General features: G+C 42.1%; 1 protein-coding gene across 6 annotated transcripts in view; it reads right to left on the reverse strand.

Moving 5' to 3' along the window:
* Window positions 1-16,443, reverse strand: part of TXNDC11 (thioredoxin domain containing 11) — a 78,030-nt gene that overhangs the window by 13,713 nt on the left and 47,874 nt on the right. For 4 of the 6 annotated variants that reach the window (XM_080682673.1, XM_080682674.1, XM_080682678.1 and 1 more), the window contains 4 exons: window positions 12,397-12,509; window positions 9,827-10,027; window positions 3,080-3,869; window positions 155-297 (listed from right to left, as the gene is read on the reverse strand). In XM_080682673.1, the coding sequence (XP_080538799.1) occupies window positions 155-297; window positions 3,080-3,869; window positions 9,827-10,027; window positions 12,397-12,509 (1,247 nt within the window). The remainder of the gene's footprint in view (window positions 1-154; window positions 298-3,079; window positions 3,870-9,826; window positions 10,028-12,396; window positions 12,510-16,443) is intronic. The other 2 variants (XM_080682676.1, XM_080682677.1) reach the window with 1 other exon arrangement.

Below are 16,443 nucleotides of genomic sequence, written 5' to 3' on the forward strand. Positions count from 1 at the left end.
ATGAGAAACAATCATTGATAGGCTGCCTCCTGCATGCCCCACACTGGGGATCGAGCCCAAAACCTGGGCATGTGCCCCGTCTGGGGATTGAACCATGACCTCCTGGTTCATAGGTCGATGCTCAACCACTGAGCCACATTAACCAGACCCGTACCTGCTTTTGAAGGACTATTTCCCAGAAGGTATCAGTTGTCACTTCAGTGATTAAATGCTGAGAAGGGAACTGGGCAGAGTCACTTCCAATAAGATGTCTTTTCAAGGGACTGTAGAGAACACTGAAGTTTTGAATAAAAGACTCTAAAAATAAAGAGAAAATGAGATCAACTCTTCTCTAAGTACAAGGAGAGTAACTGGCCTACTTTAAACTCTACATTTTAAAAATTGGGATGACTTCACAGGCTCACATTTTTAACACTTCAGCTACAAGCAAAACCCTGAACAAAGCTGCCCAGAGTGGCACCACGTTTAGTTTTGGTGGTATTAACTCAGTAATTTAGATAACAAAACACCATGCATTGTTAGATACTCTAATATCCTGGCTTTTTTTTCCAAACAAGATACCTGAGACTGCATAAATCATCAACATGACACATCTTTTAAGAGATTTCAATCTACAATACTAAGACCTTCAAGTATAACTACACATGCAGTAATTGCACCAGTCTACTGTAATGTATTAGTTGTTTAACACTCATTAATTTGAGGACAAAGAGCTATGGTTTTTGTTTCCTTTATTGAAGTTCTTCAAGTTTCTTTCTTAGAAGGTTAAGAAAAATAAACTCAAATATACTTAGCAGAAAAGCACATTAAAAAAACATAAATAATCCAAAAACCTAACTTGAACCAACAGTTTTACCCTCCCCGAAAAGGCCACTGTATCATCTGAAACAGAACTAATCTGAGTTTCACTTCCTTTTCTTTCATCTACTAGTAACTCTCTCCATTTTGAGGTCTTAATGAACAACGTGACATTCTGCAGAGGGAGAAGAAGTGAAGAATGTCACCTGAATGCTAAAGAGAATTCATTACCAGCACTGAATAACACTTACTTGGATATGTTTTGAAACATAAAACCAAGAATTATTTCCTATTCTGTATGAACGCTAAATTCTGAGATTGCCCCAGAGACAGCTGACTTAAAGGGTCAACTCTCCTAACTGACCATGACTCCCAGTATATGTGGTTTGTTTGTTTTTACAAGGACCCTTATTTTTGTCACCAACTACAGGACAAAGAACAACTGAGCTCAATGTTCCAGAATAGATACAGAAGATGAAAAGGAATCTTAAGAAGGCTTCTTTCAGATTACACTTAAATTCAAAGTGACCACATTATGAGCTCATTGAGTACTTGGGTATAACTGAACAAAATTCAGAAAAATTCAATAAACACTTACTTAAAAAAATACAAGCTTATTTCAAGAAAACTCAGTACACCAAATTGTAACTTAAAAAAACATGAATTGGAAGCAATTTGAAAAATTAATAAGAATACACAAAGTGACAGTCACAGAGTCCTTTAAACACTCAGGTGCCTTCCTGTCTATCCTATATAATAAAACACTAATATACAAATAGACCAAACAGCTGAACGACCGGTCACTATGACATGCACTGACCACCAGGAGGCAGACGCTCAATGCAGGAGCTGCCCCCTGGTGGTCATGCCCTCCCACAGGGGAAGCACCGCTTAGCCAGAAGCCGGGCTCATAGGCTGAGCGCAGCAGCGGTGATGGGAGCCTCTCCCACCTCCCCTGCAGGTGGATGGTAAGGAATGAGAGGTCCCAGACTGCGAGAGAGTGCAGGCCGGGCTGAGGGACACCCGCCCCCCACCCCCACCCCAGTGCACAAATGTCATGCACTGGGCCTCTAGTAATATATAACTTGATATAGAACAAAATCATATTGATATAAGCCTTTTCAAATGTGTCTAATGGAAGAAACAAGCTTCACCTAGACCAGCCGTGGGCAAACTAAAGGCGCGTGGGCCGAATCCGGCCCGTTCGGCTGTTCTATCTGGCCCGCGGAGCCGAAAGAGCAGAGGGTTCTCTTGCTCTCCCCTCCGCTCCTTTACTTTGAATTTATATTAGTTCACACAAACACTCCATCCATGCTTTTGTTCCGGCCCTCCGGTCCAGTTTAAGAACCCATTGTGGCTCTCGAGTCAAAAAGTTTGCCCACCCCTGACCTAGACTCTAAAAAGGACAGCTGAAAGGACTATTACTTAGGGCTCTAACTTTATTTTTATAATACTCCCTAAAACTTGAAAACAAAAGGCTTCTTTCCCTACCAAATTCCTCCTGTCTCCATTTGGCAAACACTGACTTTCCCTGGTGTTTCCAATGAGGCTGAACTAACATGGCTTTTGAATTCTCACTTTCTTGTGTGTATACCAAGGATGTCAGCATGGTCCTGGGAACAGGGCAGTGTGGGTTAGATACTGCAGCTGTCAAGCCCCTAGCAGTCCCAAGGGCAAGCTCTTCTATAATGAATGGGTCTTACCCCCAAAAGGTGGTTTGAAACCTAACACTTGTTATTACTAATCTAGGCACCCAAGGTCACAGCAGCATTTCCCAACCCTTATAAAAGAACAGCAGAAATTAGGCCTTGACACTTATACATTTAAATCTTTGAGACAAACAGGGAGGACAGGCGGTTCTATTGTTCACTGCTTTCTGTTTAAGTTCCTTGAGAATGAAGCTGCTATTAGGACTCACACTCATCAGCCCATGGGGCATTCACACCAAAAGGGCTCTCCATCACAATGGCCAGGCTTCTACCACTGCAGCTCTCCCTACCTTAGAAATGTGACAGGTATGCCAATCTGGAATGTTGGACTCTTACCCCCAAGGGCTAAATGACAAACTTACTAAAAATTTTGAGTTAGAAAGTTTCTGTTCCATTTAATAGACAAACTTAGCTTCTTATAAATTATGACCAAGTGTAGCCTAAATATTTCAAATGAGCTAAAGAGTTGACATCACCCCCATGACCAAACGTAATGAGATCCCCAGATAAAAGTTACCTATATCAAGTTATGCAAACTTATTGTGCTTGGGGAAGGAAAGTGCCTACAGTACCTAGGGTGAACTTCATAAGAGCTTGTTTTGGATCCAAGATATAGTGAGATTCTTCTTTCACATCAACAATTGCAGCAAATTCTTTCACCTGAGCGGTGCTAGGAGCACCTAGCCTTTCTGCATATAACCAAAACAAATTTGAATCCAACAGGTAGAGATTCAGGGTCTTATTGGTTCTGCAGCTCAGGCCTGTGAAGTTTGTGCTATTCATGTCCACTTCAGGAAAGACATGCCTGTTCTCCTCAATGTGAGGAACGGAGCTTGGGGTATCAACCTCACATTCCTTCTCGAGCGAAGAAAATGCAATGTTTGGGGATTTGAAGACATCTGGTTCAGAATCAATGAAGCCTGCCACACCCCTGTTCATAGTCCTGCAACATGCAGTGTAGTAGCTGAAAGGGCTGTAGGAACTCAGAAAATTGCTACACTCCATGCTGTCCGACACATGATAAAAGGCCTGCTCCTTGAGGTAGAAAGAATCCAGAGCTGCTGCCATCTCAAGAAAGCTGCACTGTGGCACACTAACCGAGCTCAGCCTAATGCCTACAGCTGTCTGGTTGACACAGAGTTCACAGACATTGTGGGTCCTGGAGATCAAGTGCCACTGGGGCAGCACCACAGTGTTGCAGCAGGGGGACGCCGTTATCAGCGGCGGGTCCAGCAGCTGAATTGGGGGCTCAGATGCCAGAGACTTGACCACCGGGGCATCCATTCGCCGCAAGTGCTGAAGGAGCCGCTCCACCACCTGGTCCCCGTGACAGTTGTTGTACTCCAAGGCCACCTCGGTGATCTGCAACACAGGGTGGGACGCATGAGGCATGGGATGACAGAGGCCTAGAAATCATCCTAATCTGATTCACAAGTAGGAACCCTGGCTGGAAGCACTGTGTCAAATCAAAAGCTGTCACTCCAAAATCTATTAAGGAGGCTAGGATTATTTTTCAGAACATGTCATTCTACTAACCCAGTGGTCAGCAAACTGCGGCTCGCCGCGGTTTGCCGCTCTGTTGACTAATGAGTTTGCCGACCACTGACCTAGAATCTCGATTCCAATAATTACAGGCTGTTGTTGTTCCTTGTGATTACGCCCCTATCCCAGTGGTCGGCAAACTCATTAGTCAACAGAGCGGCAAACCACGGCTCACGAGCCACAGTTTGCCGACCACTGTACTAACCAATAGTGAACCAACTGTTTAGAGACAAAAGGGGTCTTAGGGTAGATGTTTTGGCCTATCATATGACAAGAACAAAGCATGGAGGGGTAAAGTGGCTCACGCCACGATATACATCTAGGTTGTTGATGAAAAAACAGAAAAGGAATTTAAATCTCAATTCCCAGTTGAGTACATTTTCCTTTACATCTGCAAAACTCCTCCACACGTCTTTCTTCGAAACTAATAGTAAAAAACTTCCCAAATAACTAACGAGTGAATCAAAGCATTTCACGCCATATATATTTCCAAATAAATTCATGCCTCACAGGCTGCAAATTCAACGTGTTTCAAAACATACCCATTCATCTTACCTTCCCCCATAACCTCTTTCTCCTCCTGTACCCACCCTCTTCAGGGAAAGGGCATCATCAAACTGGAAAAATCAGTTAATCCTCACTTTCTCTCCTCTGCTTCACCGCAGGCCTCAAATCCAGCCAGTTCTGACTTCAGCTTGGGAAAGCAGGTCCCTCATTTGCATTCCCATAGCCACTGCCTCAATTCAGGCCCTCAAGCTGTCACAGACATCCATTTTCTGGCTTCTACCTTAACTGAGCCTTCCACACTGTGAACACTTTTTTTGTTTTGTTTTGTTAATCCTCACACCCGAGAATTTTTTCCATTGATTTTGAGAGAGAGTAGAAGGGAGGGGGAGATACAGAGAGAGAGAGAAACATCAATGTAAGAGAGACACATCGATTAGTTGCCTCCCACAAGCACCCTGACCAGGGCCAGGGATCAAGCCTGCAACCGAGGTCCATGCCCTTGACCAGAGTCGAACCCAGGACCCTTTAGTCCGCAGGCTGATGCTCTATCCACTGAGCCAAACTGGCTAGGGCACCACTTATTTTTTAAAAATACTGCCTTAAGCATGAGACTCCTCTGGCAAATGGCATTCAATGGCTCCTTATTACCTGTAGCAAAAAATCTAACATAATCTGGCCTGCATATGCCTTTCCAGTGTCACCCCACCCTCTTTAGACCATGCCAGGCCCACTCACAATGCCATGCCTTTAGAGGCCTGATTGGGACCTACTCCATCTGACAAACTTCAATACCGCCCCTAAGACCCAGCACCAGGGTGGCTGCTTCAGGAAAGCTATTCCCATCCCCACCCCAGGAAGAGTTGGGTTCTGCCTCTTCAGGGTTCCAGAGCCTTTTCCAAAGTATCTCATAAGTGTCTGCTGAGATGTCCCTCTTCCCAAGCTATGAATCCTCATGGGCACAAACCACATTTGATTTATCCTGCTATCTGCAGAGCCTAGTACAGAGCCAGGCACAAAACAAATGCTCAATAAATACCTGGTGAACAAGTGGTACATGCATGCTCCCATTTCCTAGTAAGATTAACTGTTTGCCCTCAGATCAGTATTAGCCATTTAGATTTATATTTCGTTCCAAGACTCTTCCATTTCCAAACTGAGTAACTTTCACCACCCACCACTCACCCCAGTTTCAAAAGAAAGACGAGCAAGTCATATTCCAAATGTATTTACTCTCTAAAATAGAATCATATGCTAACTTGGATCAAATCTTGCCAAAGTCAGTTAAAAGATTAAGCCACTCAGGATTATTTTTCATTAAATGTGTGTGTGTATGTGTGAAGGCCATTTAATGAGTGCTTTTCCAATTTCAAAAAACCTCCAAATTTTATAACATATGATATTTATAGAGAGTTAATCCAAGACATATGCATTTGTACAGAAAAATAGTTTGAATAGTTCTTGGGCACAAAAAAAAAAAAGGTTATTTTAGATGATAACCAGTGTTTTGTTTCTTCCCCATAACAACATAAGCCTCTCAGCCCTTTTTGGATAAGGCTCTGACAGCATATTATACTAATAAGGTCAGGCCTCTACAATCCATAAAGAGCCCAGTTGCCCTCTGGCCCCATCTTGGTACTTCTTAATATTCAAAGACACATTATTACATTACCACTCCTACCCATGCCCCTCCCACAACTCAAGTATTTACTACAGTCTTTTACAAAAGGTCCAAGTAGGAGTATATTAAGTATAGCAAAATTCCTTAAAAAGTCTTTTTTTTCCTCATCTTTCATTCTTCTCTCTCACATAGCAGCCATATCAAGGATATTTTTAATTGAAGAAAATATTTTGTATAGAGTAATGCTCTTGAAGAATGAGGAATTTTTATTTTTCTCCTATAAAGTGAGCTAGTTTTTACTTTTATATTCCTTTTTTAAATATTCCTGGCCCTAGGATTTTTTTCCCATTGATTTTTAGAGAGAGTAGGAGGAAGGGAGGGAGGGAGGGAAGGAAGGAGGGAGAAAGAGGCATCGATTGGATCGACTCCCACTCATGCCCAGACCCAGGCCAAGGATCGAACCTGCAACTCAGGTACGTGCCCTTGACTGGGAATCGAATTCGAGACCCTTCAGTATCGGGGGGGGGGGGGGGGGGGTGACACTCTAACCACTGAGCATCACCAGCCAGGCCTATATTCCTTTTATATTACAGGCAGTTTTGAAAACTGCAGCTCAAGTTACATCCCGTATGTAAATCACTTGATGCCATATTTCATTTCATGTGAACTAATAAGGAAATTTGGCAAATAAGTTTGTTTGTACTGTAACTGCTTCATTCCATTTCTTTAATCAGAGAAATTGGTAAATCTGAACAAGATAACCACCTTTGCTTACCAAACTCACAGACTGTGAATGCTTCAAAGCAGGGCTGTGAGAGCTGAAAACAAGTCACAGAGACTCGCTGGCTGTGGAAGCATCTCTTTTGATAAGCACACTGAGATGTCTTATGACTTCTCTAGACTCTAGTGACCCTAGGGGTCATGGCCTGATGCTGTATGCAGTACAGGCTGTGCTCTCCTGTGGGGAGAGTGGGTACTTGTGTGGGAGCAGCTGCCTGGTCCTGCACTGGGCCTCACAGTGTGGCCATCACATGGCTGTCTTACTGACCCCCATCACAATGCCCGCTACAGCTGCTCCAAACTTCCTTGCTTGGCAAGCCGCCAACTCTACTACCCTCATTCCACGATTACCTCATTCTTCTCACAATGTAAGCTTCCTCAGCTGTCTGCCCAAAATTAGGCCTAAAGGTGGTAATGGAAAAATAAGGATTAAGGCTTAAACTATTTTGTGTTTGAGGAGCTGATGAGTTTAGAACTCACCCTGTGAAGTGTGTTCATTCCTCCCACCCTTCCTGCAAATGACTTCTGGTCAGTGTGTCACTATTTCCCTGGCATTACCCCCTTGCCATCCCACCACCGCCATCCAAGTTCAGGATCTTCTCTTTTATGGAACACTGCTATCAGGAAAACTTTAATAATAGTAACATACAGCTCTGCTGACATTTTTACACGGTCAGTAAGACTTTGATAGCTATGATGAATGCTAAAGTCCTCCAAGAAGGACCTAAGGGCCTCTCTTCCAAAGGTTTTTTTGGGGTCTTCTCCAATCAGCCATTTATGAAGGCCAGGCAACTGGTACTATTTCCTAAAACCTAAACCTGCTGCAACTTCCCCACCCCTGTGCCTTTGTTCAAGCTGTTCCTTCCCATAAATTTCTCTCAATCCATTAAGACCCTGGACACCAATGAAGGTCTGTCTCAAATACTTGCCCCTCCCACAGCCTCTCCCAACCTCTCTGTTGCCCAGTCCCCAGCTTCCTGGGACACAGCCCTCTATCCTTCAACTCCTCCTGACCCAGACCTTCCTCTGCCTTGAATTATAAGCAGGCTCTTGCTCCCCTATTGGACAAGTCCCTGAGGCCATGAGACCAAGCCTGTGTCTTTCCCAACTTTCTCCCCTGTGGATCCCTGACATGGTGCTCAGTAAACATCTCCTAAACTGACCTGAAATAAAACGGGAACTACACTGCACAGAACGCTTTACTTGCTAAGTAATTCCCAATACTGCTAAGATGCCACTTGGTTTTCAGCAACTTTAACCACACAGGTTAATGGAATCCACTCACCTTGCAGGGACGCTATGAACCCTGTGGAAAGGAGCCATAGGCGAAAGTGTAATAAACAGAAGGCCTAGCCATAGATAAAGGAGTCAGGGGAGATGGGGAGAGACATTCAGCCAGGAACAAAGGGCTGGAAGGCAAGAGTCCTTGCACCCGGTGTCTAAATCCAACCACAACCTCCTAAACACAGAAGTAGGCTCCAGTCACAAAATACCACCCACCCAGGACCCTGGCATGCCCAAACTAAACAAAATAAAATTCTCCAGAAGGAAAGTTTAAAAGTTAAGGTAAAAACGCACATCTTGCTTAAAAACCCCTCCTTTTCTACAAAGAGTTTTAAAGCTCTTAATATTAGATGCAATAAAGGCCTAATAACTTGGAAGAGTGTATCAGTTCATAAAATGTACGCTGAAGATTTTCTAAAGAAATTAAGTCTATTACTTCAAGTCCTCCTTAATCAAAGCAGAAACAATGCTACTTCATTTCTCCTTTCTTCCTCTAAACCAGGATAGCAGCGAACATTCAGAATGTCCCCTTGCAGGGATAATAACTTGAACAAAGTGAAGGGTCTGGCTGGGCAAGAACCTTGCCTTCCATTCCCTCTAGGCAGACCATTAGGCTCACACGGACAGGCTGGGGACAGGCAGTGTCTGGTTAACCTGGCCAGTGGTAAACTGGCTGTCTGAAATTGATTTTGGCCAAATTAAGGGATCCTTGAGGGAAGAAAAAAACAAACAAAAAACCCCAGTAAATCCAATTTAGCAATCCCAGGTGCTCTTTGCTGATTGTTATTGCTCTCTAAGTGGCTCCAAATGATCCACGTATGAAATAAACTCACACCCAGACAGAGTGAGTACATCAGATGAAGCAGAAAGGCAGGAGGGAGGGTCAGACTCTGGCTATCTGCGTGTAAGAGGAAAGGTTTAGAAACATAAGGGATCCCAATGTCAGCACTATTGCTCTTGGCTCTTGAGCTGAGATGGCGAAGGCCGGCAGTCTGTCTGGCCCCCATGACAATAGCATCTCCTAGGCCAATGGTCGGCAAACCGCGGCTCGTGAGCCACGGTTTGCCACTCTGTTGACTGAGTTTGCCGACTACTGGACTAGACTAAATGTTACTGTGTAGTTGGAAGCTGTGAGGATTAGGCAATTGAGCATATTGTGAGCAAAGAGGTAAAGGGTAGTATATGACAGTGGTCGGCAAACTCATTAGTCAACAGAGCGGCAAACCGCTGTCCTAGGCCATACTAAATCCTGCCTGTGTTGCTGTCCATCCCATTCCCTGACATTAGTCATCAAAGGAAGAGGGGCCTTCTCTCGGGAGGCCTGGTTTGGTTTCCCTGTCCCCTCCGACTCACCCAGACCTGAGCAGCTGTCAGTAAATGTGGCCAGAGAGGCTTTCGTGGATCCTCTCCTAGGCATGGCTCTCCTGCCCCTTTACAGGAGAAAGGAGTAACCGTTGGAACACAACTGCCACTCCTAGCAATCATTCAGCTACTCGTGGAAATTATTCTGAACATAGAATAAGAGAAGTCCAAGTGATGGAGGTTTTCCTACTCCTTATGAGATACCTTTTAACATTAGAACTCTTACCTCATCTATTAAAGGATGACTTTCAGCTAAGGGATTAAAAGGAATAAATAAAAAAAGGGCTGGTCCTTTCTTCAGTTCATTATTCAGCAGGAGACTCTTTCCACCATGTGGCCGCAGCCATCGAAGGAGTGTCTCTTGGTTTTCTAAGGCCCACTTGCAGATGTTCTCAGCTGTGTAGTTGATGACCTCCCTGGGAAAGACCTGTGAAGGACAAACATGGGATAAAAGGCAGGGCAGGATCAAAGCACAGCAGCACTGTCCTCAAGAGGCCCAATCAACCCTACCACTTCACAGGTGAGGAAAATGAGGCCTAGAGCTGTGACATGACCTGCCCCTGCCCGTGCAGCTAAAACCTGGCTTTACTTCTCCAGACAGAGCATTTCCTCAAAAGTGGTTGGAAAAAGCAAGAGCAGTTGCAAGAGGTGACTTTCATATCATGTGATTTATCTTTTTCCCATTAGACAGATTCATCGATCAATAAATAATTCTCCCTGCCAGCTGCTGGCAACAGGGACCTCTACCACCTTATAAAGGGGAGCTATTAGTGTTATTGGGTTATTTTATAAAAGGATCAGAGAATATCTAAGGAAACAGAAATTATGCAGTCATGGATCATTTAGATTTTCACCTTGCCCCTCAAAGGCTGGCTCATAAGGGCAGGAATGAACCTTCCATTAGGGCACAATCTGTATCTGTTTTGCTCATCTACAGCCCAAGTGGCTAAGAAGAACCTGACACAGAGCTGAAATTCAACAAATATTTGAATGAATCCATAAATGACCTAGAACTTGTAAAAGGCCACACGAATCACACTTTATGTGTACAGAATGAAGGAAAGAGATACTTAGATTTTTTGCTTTGTTTTTCTACAAAAACCAAAGTGTGTCAATATATAATTATTTTTGAAATTCCAATTAATATATATCAGTAAGTTTGAAACAAAACTTACACCAAAGTGCTTTGGAGGGTTACACACAATGAGATATTTTATACCCTGCCACCCCCAAAACAACAGACTTAAATAGATTCATAACAAAGATGTCCACTGCGCCCTAACTGGTTTGGCTCAGTGGATAGAGCGTCGGTCTGCAGACTGAAAGGTCCCAGGTTCAATTCCGGTCAAGGGCATGTACCTTGGTTGCGGGCACATCCCCAGTAGGGGGTGTGCAGGAGGCAGCTGACCAATGTTTCTCTCTCATCGATGTTTCTAACTCTCTATCCCTTCCCCTTCCTCTCTGTAAAAAAATCAATAAAATATATTTTAAAAAAAAGATGTCCACTGCATTAATTTTTTAAAATACTAGTATCGTGATAATATTTCATTTGATAAAAGGAATTCTGCTGGTAAATCAACCAACCAACTTTAATTTATGGAATTGATACAGGAAACCCAATATGTTTTTCAGTGTCATTCTCATAGTCCTATCTTCTTTTCTCCATCTATTTTAATTTCTTCTTCAGTACTCTTTATTATAAATATGATATATGTTGGTTATATAGCATGTTATGAAAGACAGATGAAGAAAAATGATAGACAGCAAAAGCAGTTGGAGTTAAAAGAAGCTTAGACAGGGGCGCAATGAGAGTGGGTGTGTGGCGGAGAGAGAATCACAGCAGTGATTTCTCAAAGTGGGACGATAAGAGTTTAAAATAACATAAACATCGTAATAAACATTTCTATTTAGAAAACACAAAAATACATTTGATTTTTTGGGATATAAACTGAAAGAAGGAAAGCACAACATGTGGGCTACTAGAAATATGCAGAAGCTGGGATGACTGGCAACCAAGGAGGTGTCCCCTGGAGAGTGCTGCCTAATTGTACCTACAAGGCACAAGACTTGTATGCTGAGCCAAGGTGGGTACAGAGATACTATTGGTCTTCATTCGACCTTTAAGTCACTGACACTGTCAATGAAGTTAGAAATAGAAAATACTTAAGAGAAATAAACTCTCAATATTGGGACCAAGGAAGCAACAATAAATAGAGCAGAAGCACAGGATTAGCAGGATACAGGTCAAAAGTTCAGAAATAGCTGAGTTGAGGTTGGTCCACCAAAAGTAAATGAAATCAGGAAACAAAGACGACAATGGAGGTGAGAAGTCATCAACTTCTCACTGTGACTTGACAAGAACTTCAAAATCCATTATATCAGCTAAGGAGAAAAGCATGCCATATTGCTACTCTAGATAAATGGAACCAATGAAACAAAGAACATAGCCCAATGGAAGCTTAACCTCTGAGAACATGGGCACAGAGTAACAATTTCCCAACAGAATAGTTCTATAATTTCATCCAAGAAGAAAAATTAACAAGGCTGTCCCAAAACCTAAGAATATAAACAAAGAATTTCTAGATTTTAAATTCAAGAGCCCTCTAATGCATGGGTTCTTAACCAGGGGCATGGGCCCTAGAGTGGGATTATAAGAACTCTCAATTTGCATATAAAATCATGTGCACTTTCCTAGGGAGAGTGTCCACAGATTTTATCCAATTCTCAAAGAAGTCTGTGACCTAAATAAGGTTAAGAACCACTGCACTAATATAAACGTGATTTCAAAATACTTACAAGTGATGTGTTGAAATGTCTATGTAAATACACACTTCCAGAGTGTACTAAGGATACCAGTTTCGCAAGATGTTTATTTGTGATAACCCCAAATCGTACTGTTCCTAGGTAATCTGAAACAGAAAATTTTCCTTTATTAAAGAAAAGGCCTATGCCTTAAAACCACCACAAAACCCAATGATCAAGTCTAGACACACAAATTCCCCGGAGCAAAGCCTTTTTTGGTCACCCTAGCCTGACAGGAATGGAAGAGGAGCTAAGAAACCTCCTCCTGACACAGACCTCTCGCCTACTCCTGAGTAACACTCTGACAATCACCTTCACTGTTTCTGTCCATCTGTGCTGATCTGACTTCATTTTATGCTACCCCTCACTCACCAGCCCCACCTTAGAGCCCAGGTATATGCTGTTCTCTCTCTGTCTGGACACTTCCATGGCTAGCCCCTTCTTATCATTTAGGTTTCAGTTCCGACTGCACCTTCTTTGAGAAGCCTTCTCTGACCATCCCACCTCAGGGCAAATAATCAGAGGATAAAGTCTGTAAGGGAAAACTGGGGCTCCTTCCCTACTCAGGCACTCTCTCTACCATTACCCTATTTTTAATAGCACTTACTAACATCTATATAATTTTATTGGCTTACTTAGATGTTTTAAAATCTAACTTCTTCGTAAGTTCTGTGAAATTAGAAACCTGGTTTATTGCTGTTACCCCAGAACCTACAACAGTGTTTGGGCATATTATAAGAGATCAATAAGTGAATGAATCTAGCACATACAAAGAATTCGTACAAATTAATAAGAAAAAAACAGTTAAAAATGAGCAAATCACAGAAAAGAAAATGTTAAAGGCTAATAATTACATGAAAATACATTCAACCTCACTATTTCAAAGGAAAGCAAATTAAAACAAAATACCAATTTTATCCTCAGATTGTCCAGAACTTGAGATAGGAAATATCAAGTATTGGTGATCAATAAAGAAATGAGTACTCTGATAGAATGCTGATAGGAAAGGTAAAATGGCAACCACGAGGGAAAGCAATGACACACGCTGTACTGATCACAATGAAACATGGACACAGCCTACAGCCCCGCAATTCCACTTCTTAGTATCCCATATGTGCACTAAGAGTCAGGTGAGGAAAGACACCAAGAAACACTCTGCAGATGTTGAAAACAATGGGGCAGGGCTACCTATAAAACATGAATAGATTTAAAGGCATATGTGAGAAAAAGCTGAGGAAAGATAGTTTACCTTTTCTGTAAAAAAAAAAAACAAAAAAAAACAAACCAAAACAAACAAAAAAACCCTCACATTTATAAAACAATACTTTTTTTCCTACTGGCACACATGTTCAGAAATGTATAAAAGTATCTCAAGGAATATGAGATGAAGAGCAAAAAGGACTTTATTCTTATGTGTGAAGCTTTCTTTCTTTCCCCAAGGAGTATATGTAAGACTTGTGTGATTAGAAATGGACTTAAATATTTAAACGATGGATAAGATGGTGTAGGAAAAGATATATTTTTTCCTATCCACTTTCTGCTTTACTAGCAATACAATACTGGTTACATTTTAAAGTTACCAAATCATACCTAAGTAGCTAAAATATAAAGTATTAAGGTACTAAACACACGAGAGGTTTCCGCACAAGCAGTGGTGTCTACCTCCCAGGAGTGGTGTCTTTTCTTTCAGAGGAGTGGCTGTCAAGGATGAAGTAGAAATGACTATGTCCCTAATGCCATGCTGGACAATCTTTAATACAAACCTGATGAGTTTAAAATAGCACAAACCCAAAGAAATACCGGAAGAATAAACCAGAAACTACAGAGATTGGTTGCTGATATGATAGGGGGCAAAGAAGGAAGAATGGAAACTGGAGAACAAGGATGAGGTGGCTTGACCCTCCTTGAGTAGACCTTTTTTATATCAGACTCTTGTTCCACACCCTTCACATGCTCAAAAACTAAACAAATCATTAAACCAACCCATATGTGGGGAAACCTAATGTGGAATACAAACACTAGAAATTACACCTAACTTTATCACAAATGTACCACACTACAATGAATGGGTGAAGGCTTGGGGATAAAAAACTGAGAAACTAGAAACAGTATCTTAAATGGATACTGTAAAACTAAAGACAGAGCTAGGACTCTCAGGGCAGAGAGAAAGAAGTTATATATTAAGAAGGGACCCCTAACATGAACCCTGTGTTGTCATACTGGAACCAGAGGAAATCAGTATAAACTTATGGCTTTTAACACACACAACTATAGATATATGAAAGGATAGGGACTTATTCAAAGGACATAGGAACTAACCCAAGATGCTCCTAAAGGCCAAAGCTGAAACAATCTGAACAATAAAATAAACAATCACCACTATTTTGCAAAAGTATCAAGGTCATCAAAGATAAGGAAAGAATGAGGAATTGTCACAGGTTGGAGAAGACTAGGGAGAAAAAGTAAGTAAATGTGATGTGGGAATCCAGACTGAATTTGGGAACAGAAAACAGACATTAATGAAAACACTGGCAAAATTCAAATAAGGTCTGCAGTTTAGTTAATAATACTGTACCAATGTTAATTTCTTGGTTTTCACAAATAGTTATATAACATGTTAACATTGGGGGAGGCTAGGTGAAGGTAGAGAATTAGGGAACTCTCTATTTAGGCAACTATTCTGCAAGTATAAAATTAGTTCAAAATTTAAATTAAAAAAAAAAAAAGTATGTCATAAAAGTTCAGATCCCAAAGCTGTCAGAAGAAAAAGCAAGACTTCAGATAGGACATGAATTGGCAGAACCAATGGACACCACTCTCCAGGAAGAGATTGAATCTTGGTGGACAGCCATAGCTAAAAAGAGAAAAGAAGGGAAAAAGCAGCCAGTAAAGAAATTCACTTGATAGTTGCCAAAGTCACCAACATGATTTATTGGATCAGAGGAATAAGAAGTGACAGCTCGACCCAAAAGCTGAAAGAGGCCATTCAATAATCTGTTTAATTAATAAAAATAGAGAGCTTGCCTGCACAGAACGGGACAGATTTTATCATGCCCAAGCATACTATAATTTCAAAACTTCTTTTTTTCCACATTGAGAAATTTATAAAAATCACACATCTATTTAAGTCTCTGCATATCGTGGAAATCTTGCTGGAAAAGCAGCTTAAATTTGCCATTTCATGTGTACAAGGAGTAACTGAATTAGCAGAGGAAGTTCATAATGTAAGAATGATGCAAGAAAATAACACTTCTCATCTCCATATCCAGAACATTCTCTGTTAAGCAGAGCTCATGGCTTTTTACAATAGGGGTCTTTTGTTATTTATAAAATTGAATAATTTTGCCCGAAAGTAATGAAGCTTCAATATTTCAGTTGAGGACTCTAAATTTATTGATTAAAAATAAATTCAGGTCTGGCTGAGTGGCTTGGTTGGTTAGAGCATCAGTTGATACACCGAAAAAGGGTTCGGGTTTGATCCCCACTCAGGGGGCGTACAGGAGGCAACAAATGTTTCTCTTCCCCATTGATGTTTCTCTCTCTCTCTCAAATCAATAAATATATCCTTGGGTGTGCATTAAAACAATTTTTTAAAAAATAGATTCAGAAAAATTCTTTCCCATCCTTTCACAAAAAAATGTCCAGCAGCGGTGTAACTCTATTCAAGTAGTCAAATATTGTAATAAAGAGGTAATATGCAAACTGACCCTCACACCTTTGCACAAGATGGCTGCCTCCATGTGGTCAAAGATGGCCGCCACAAGATGGCCGGCAGGGGAGGGCAGTTGGGGGCAATCAGGACGTCAGGGGAGGGTAGTTAGGGGTGACCGGGCTGGCAGGGGAAAGCAGTTGGGGGCGGCGACCAGGCCAGCAGGGGAGGGCAGTTGGGGGCGACCAGGCCTGTAGGGGAAGGCAGTTAGGGGCAACCAGGCTGGCAGAGGAGGGCAGTTGGGGGTTACTGGGCCAGCAGGGGAGGGCAGTTGGGGGCGACCGGGCCAGCAGGGGAGCAGTTAGGCGTCAATCAGGCTGGTAGGGGAGTGG

Source organism: Plecotus auritus (genome assembly GCF_963455305.1).
Source record: "Plecotus auritus genome assembly, chromosome: 7".
Lineage (NCBI taxonomy): Eukaryota > Metazoa > Chordata > Mammalia > Chiroptera > Vespertilionidae > Plecotus > Plecotus auritus.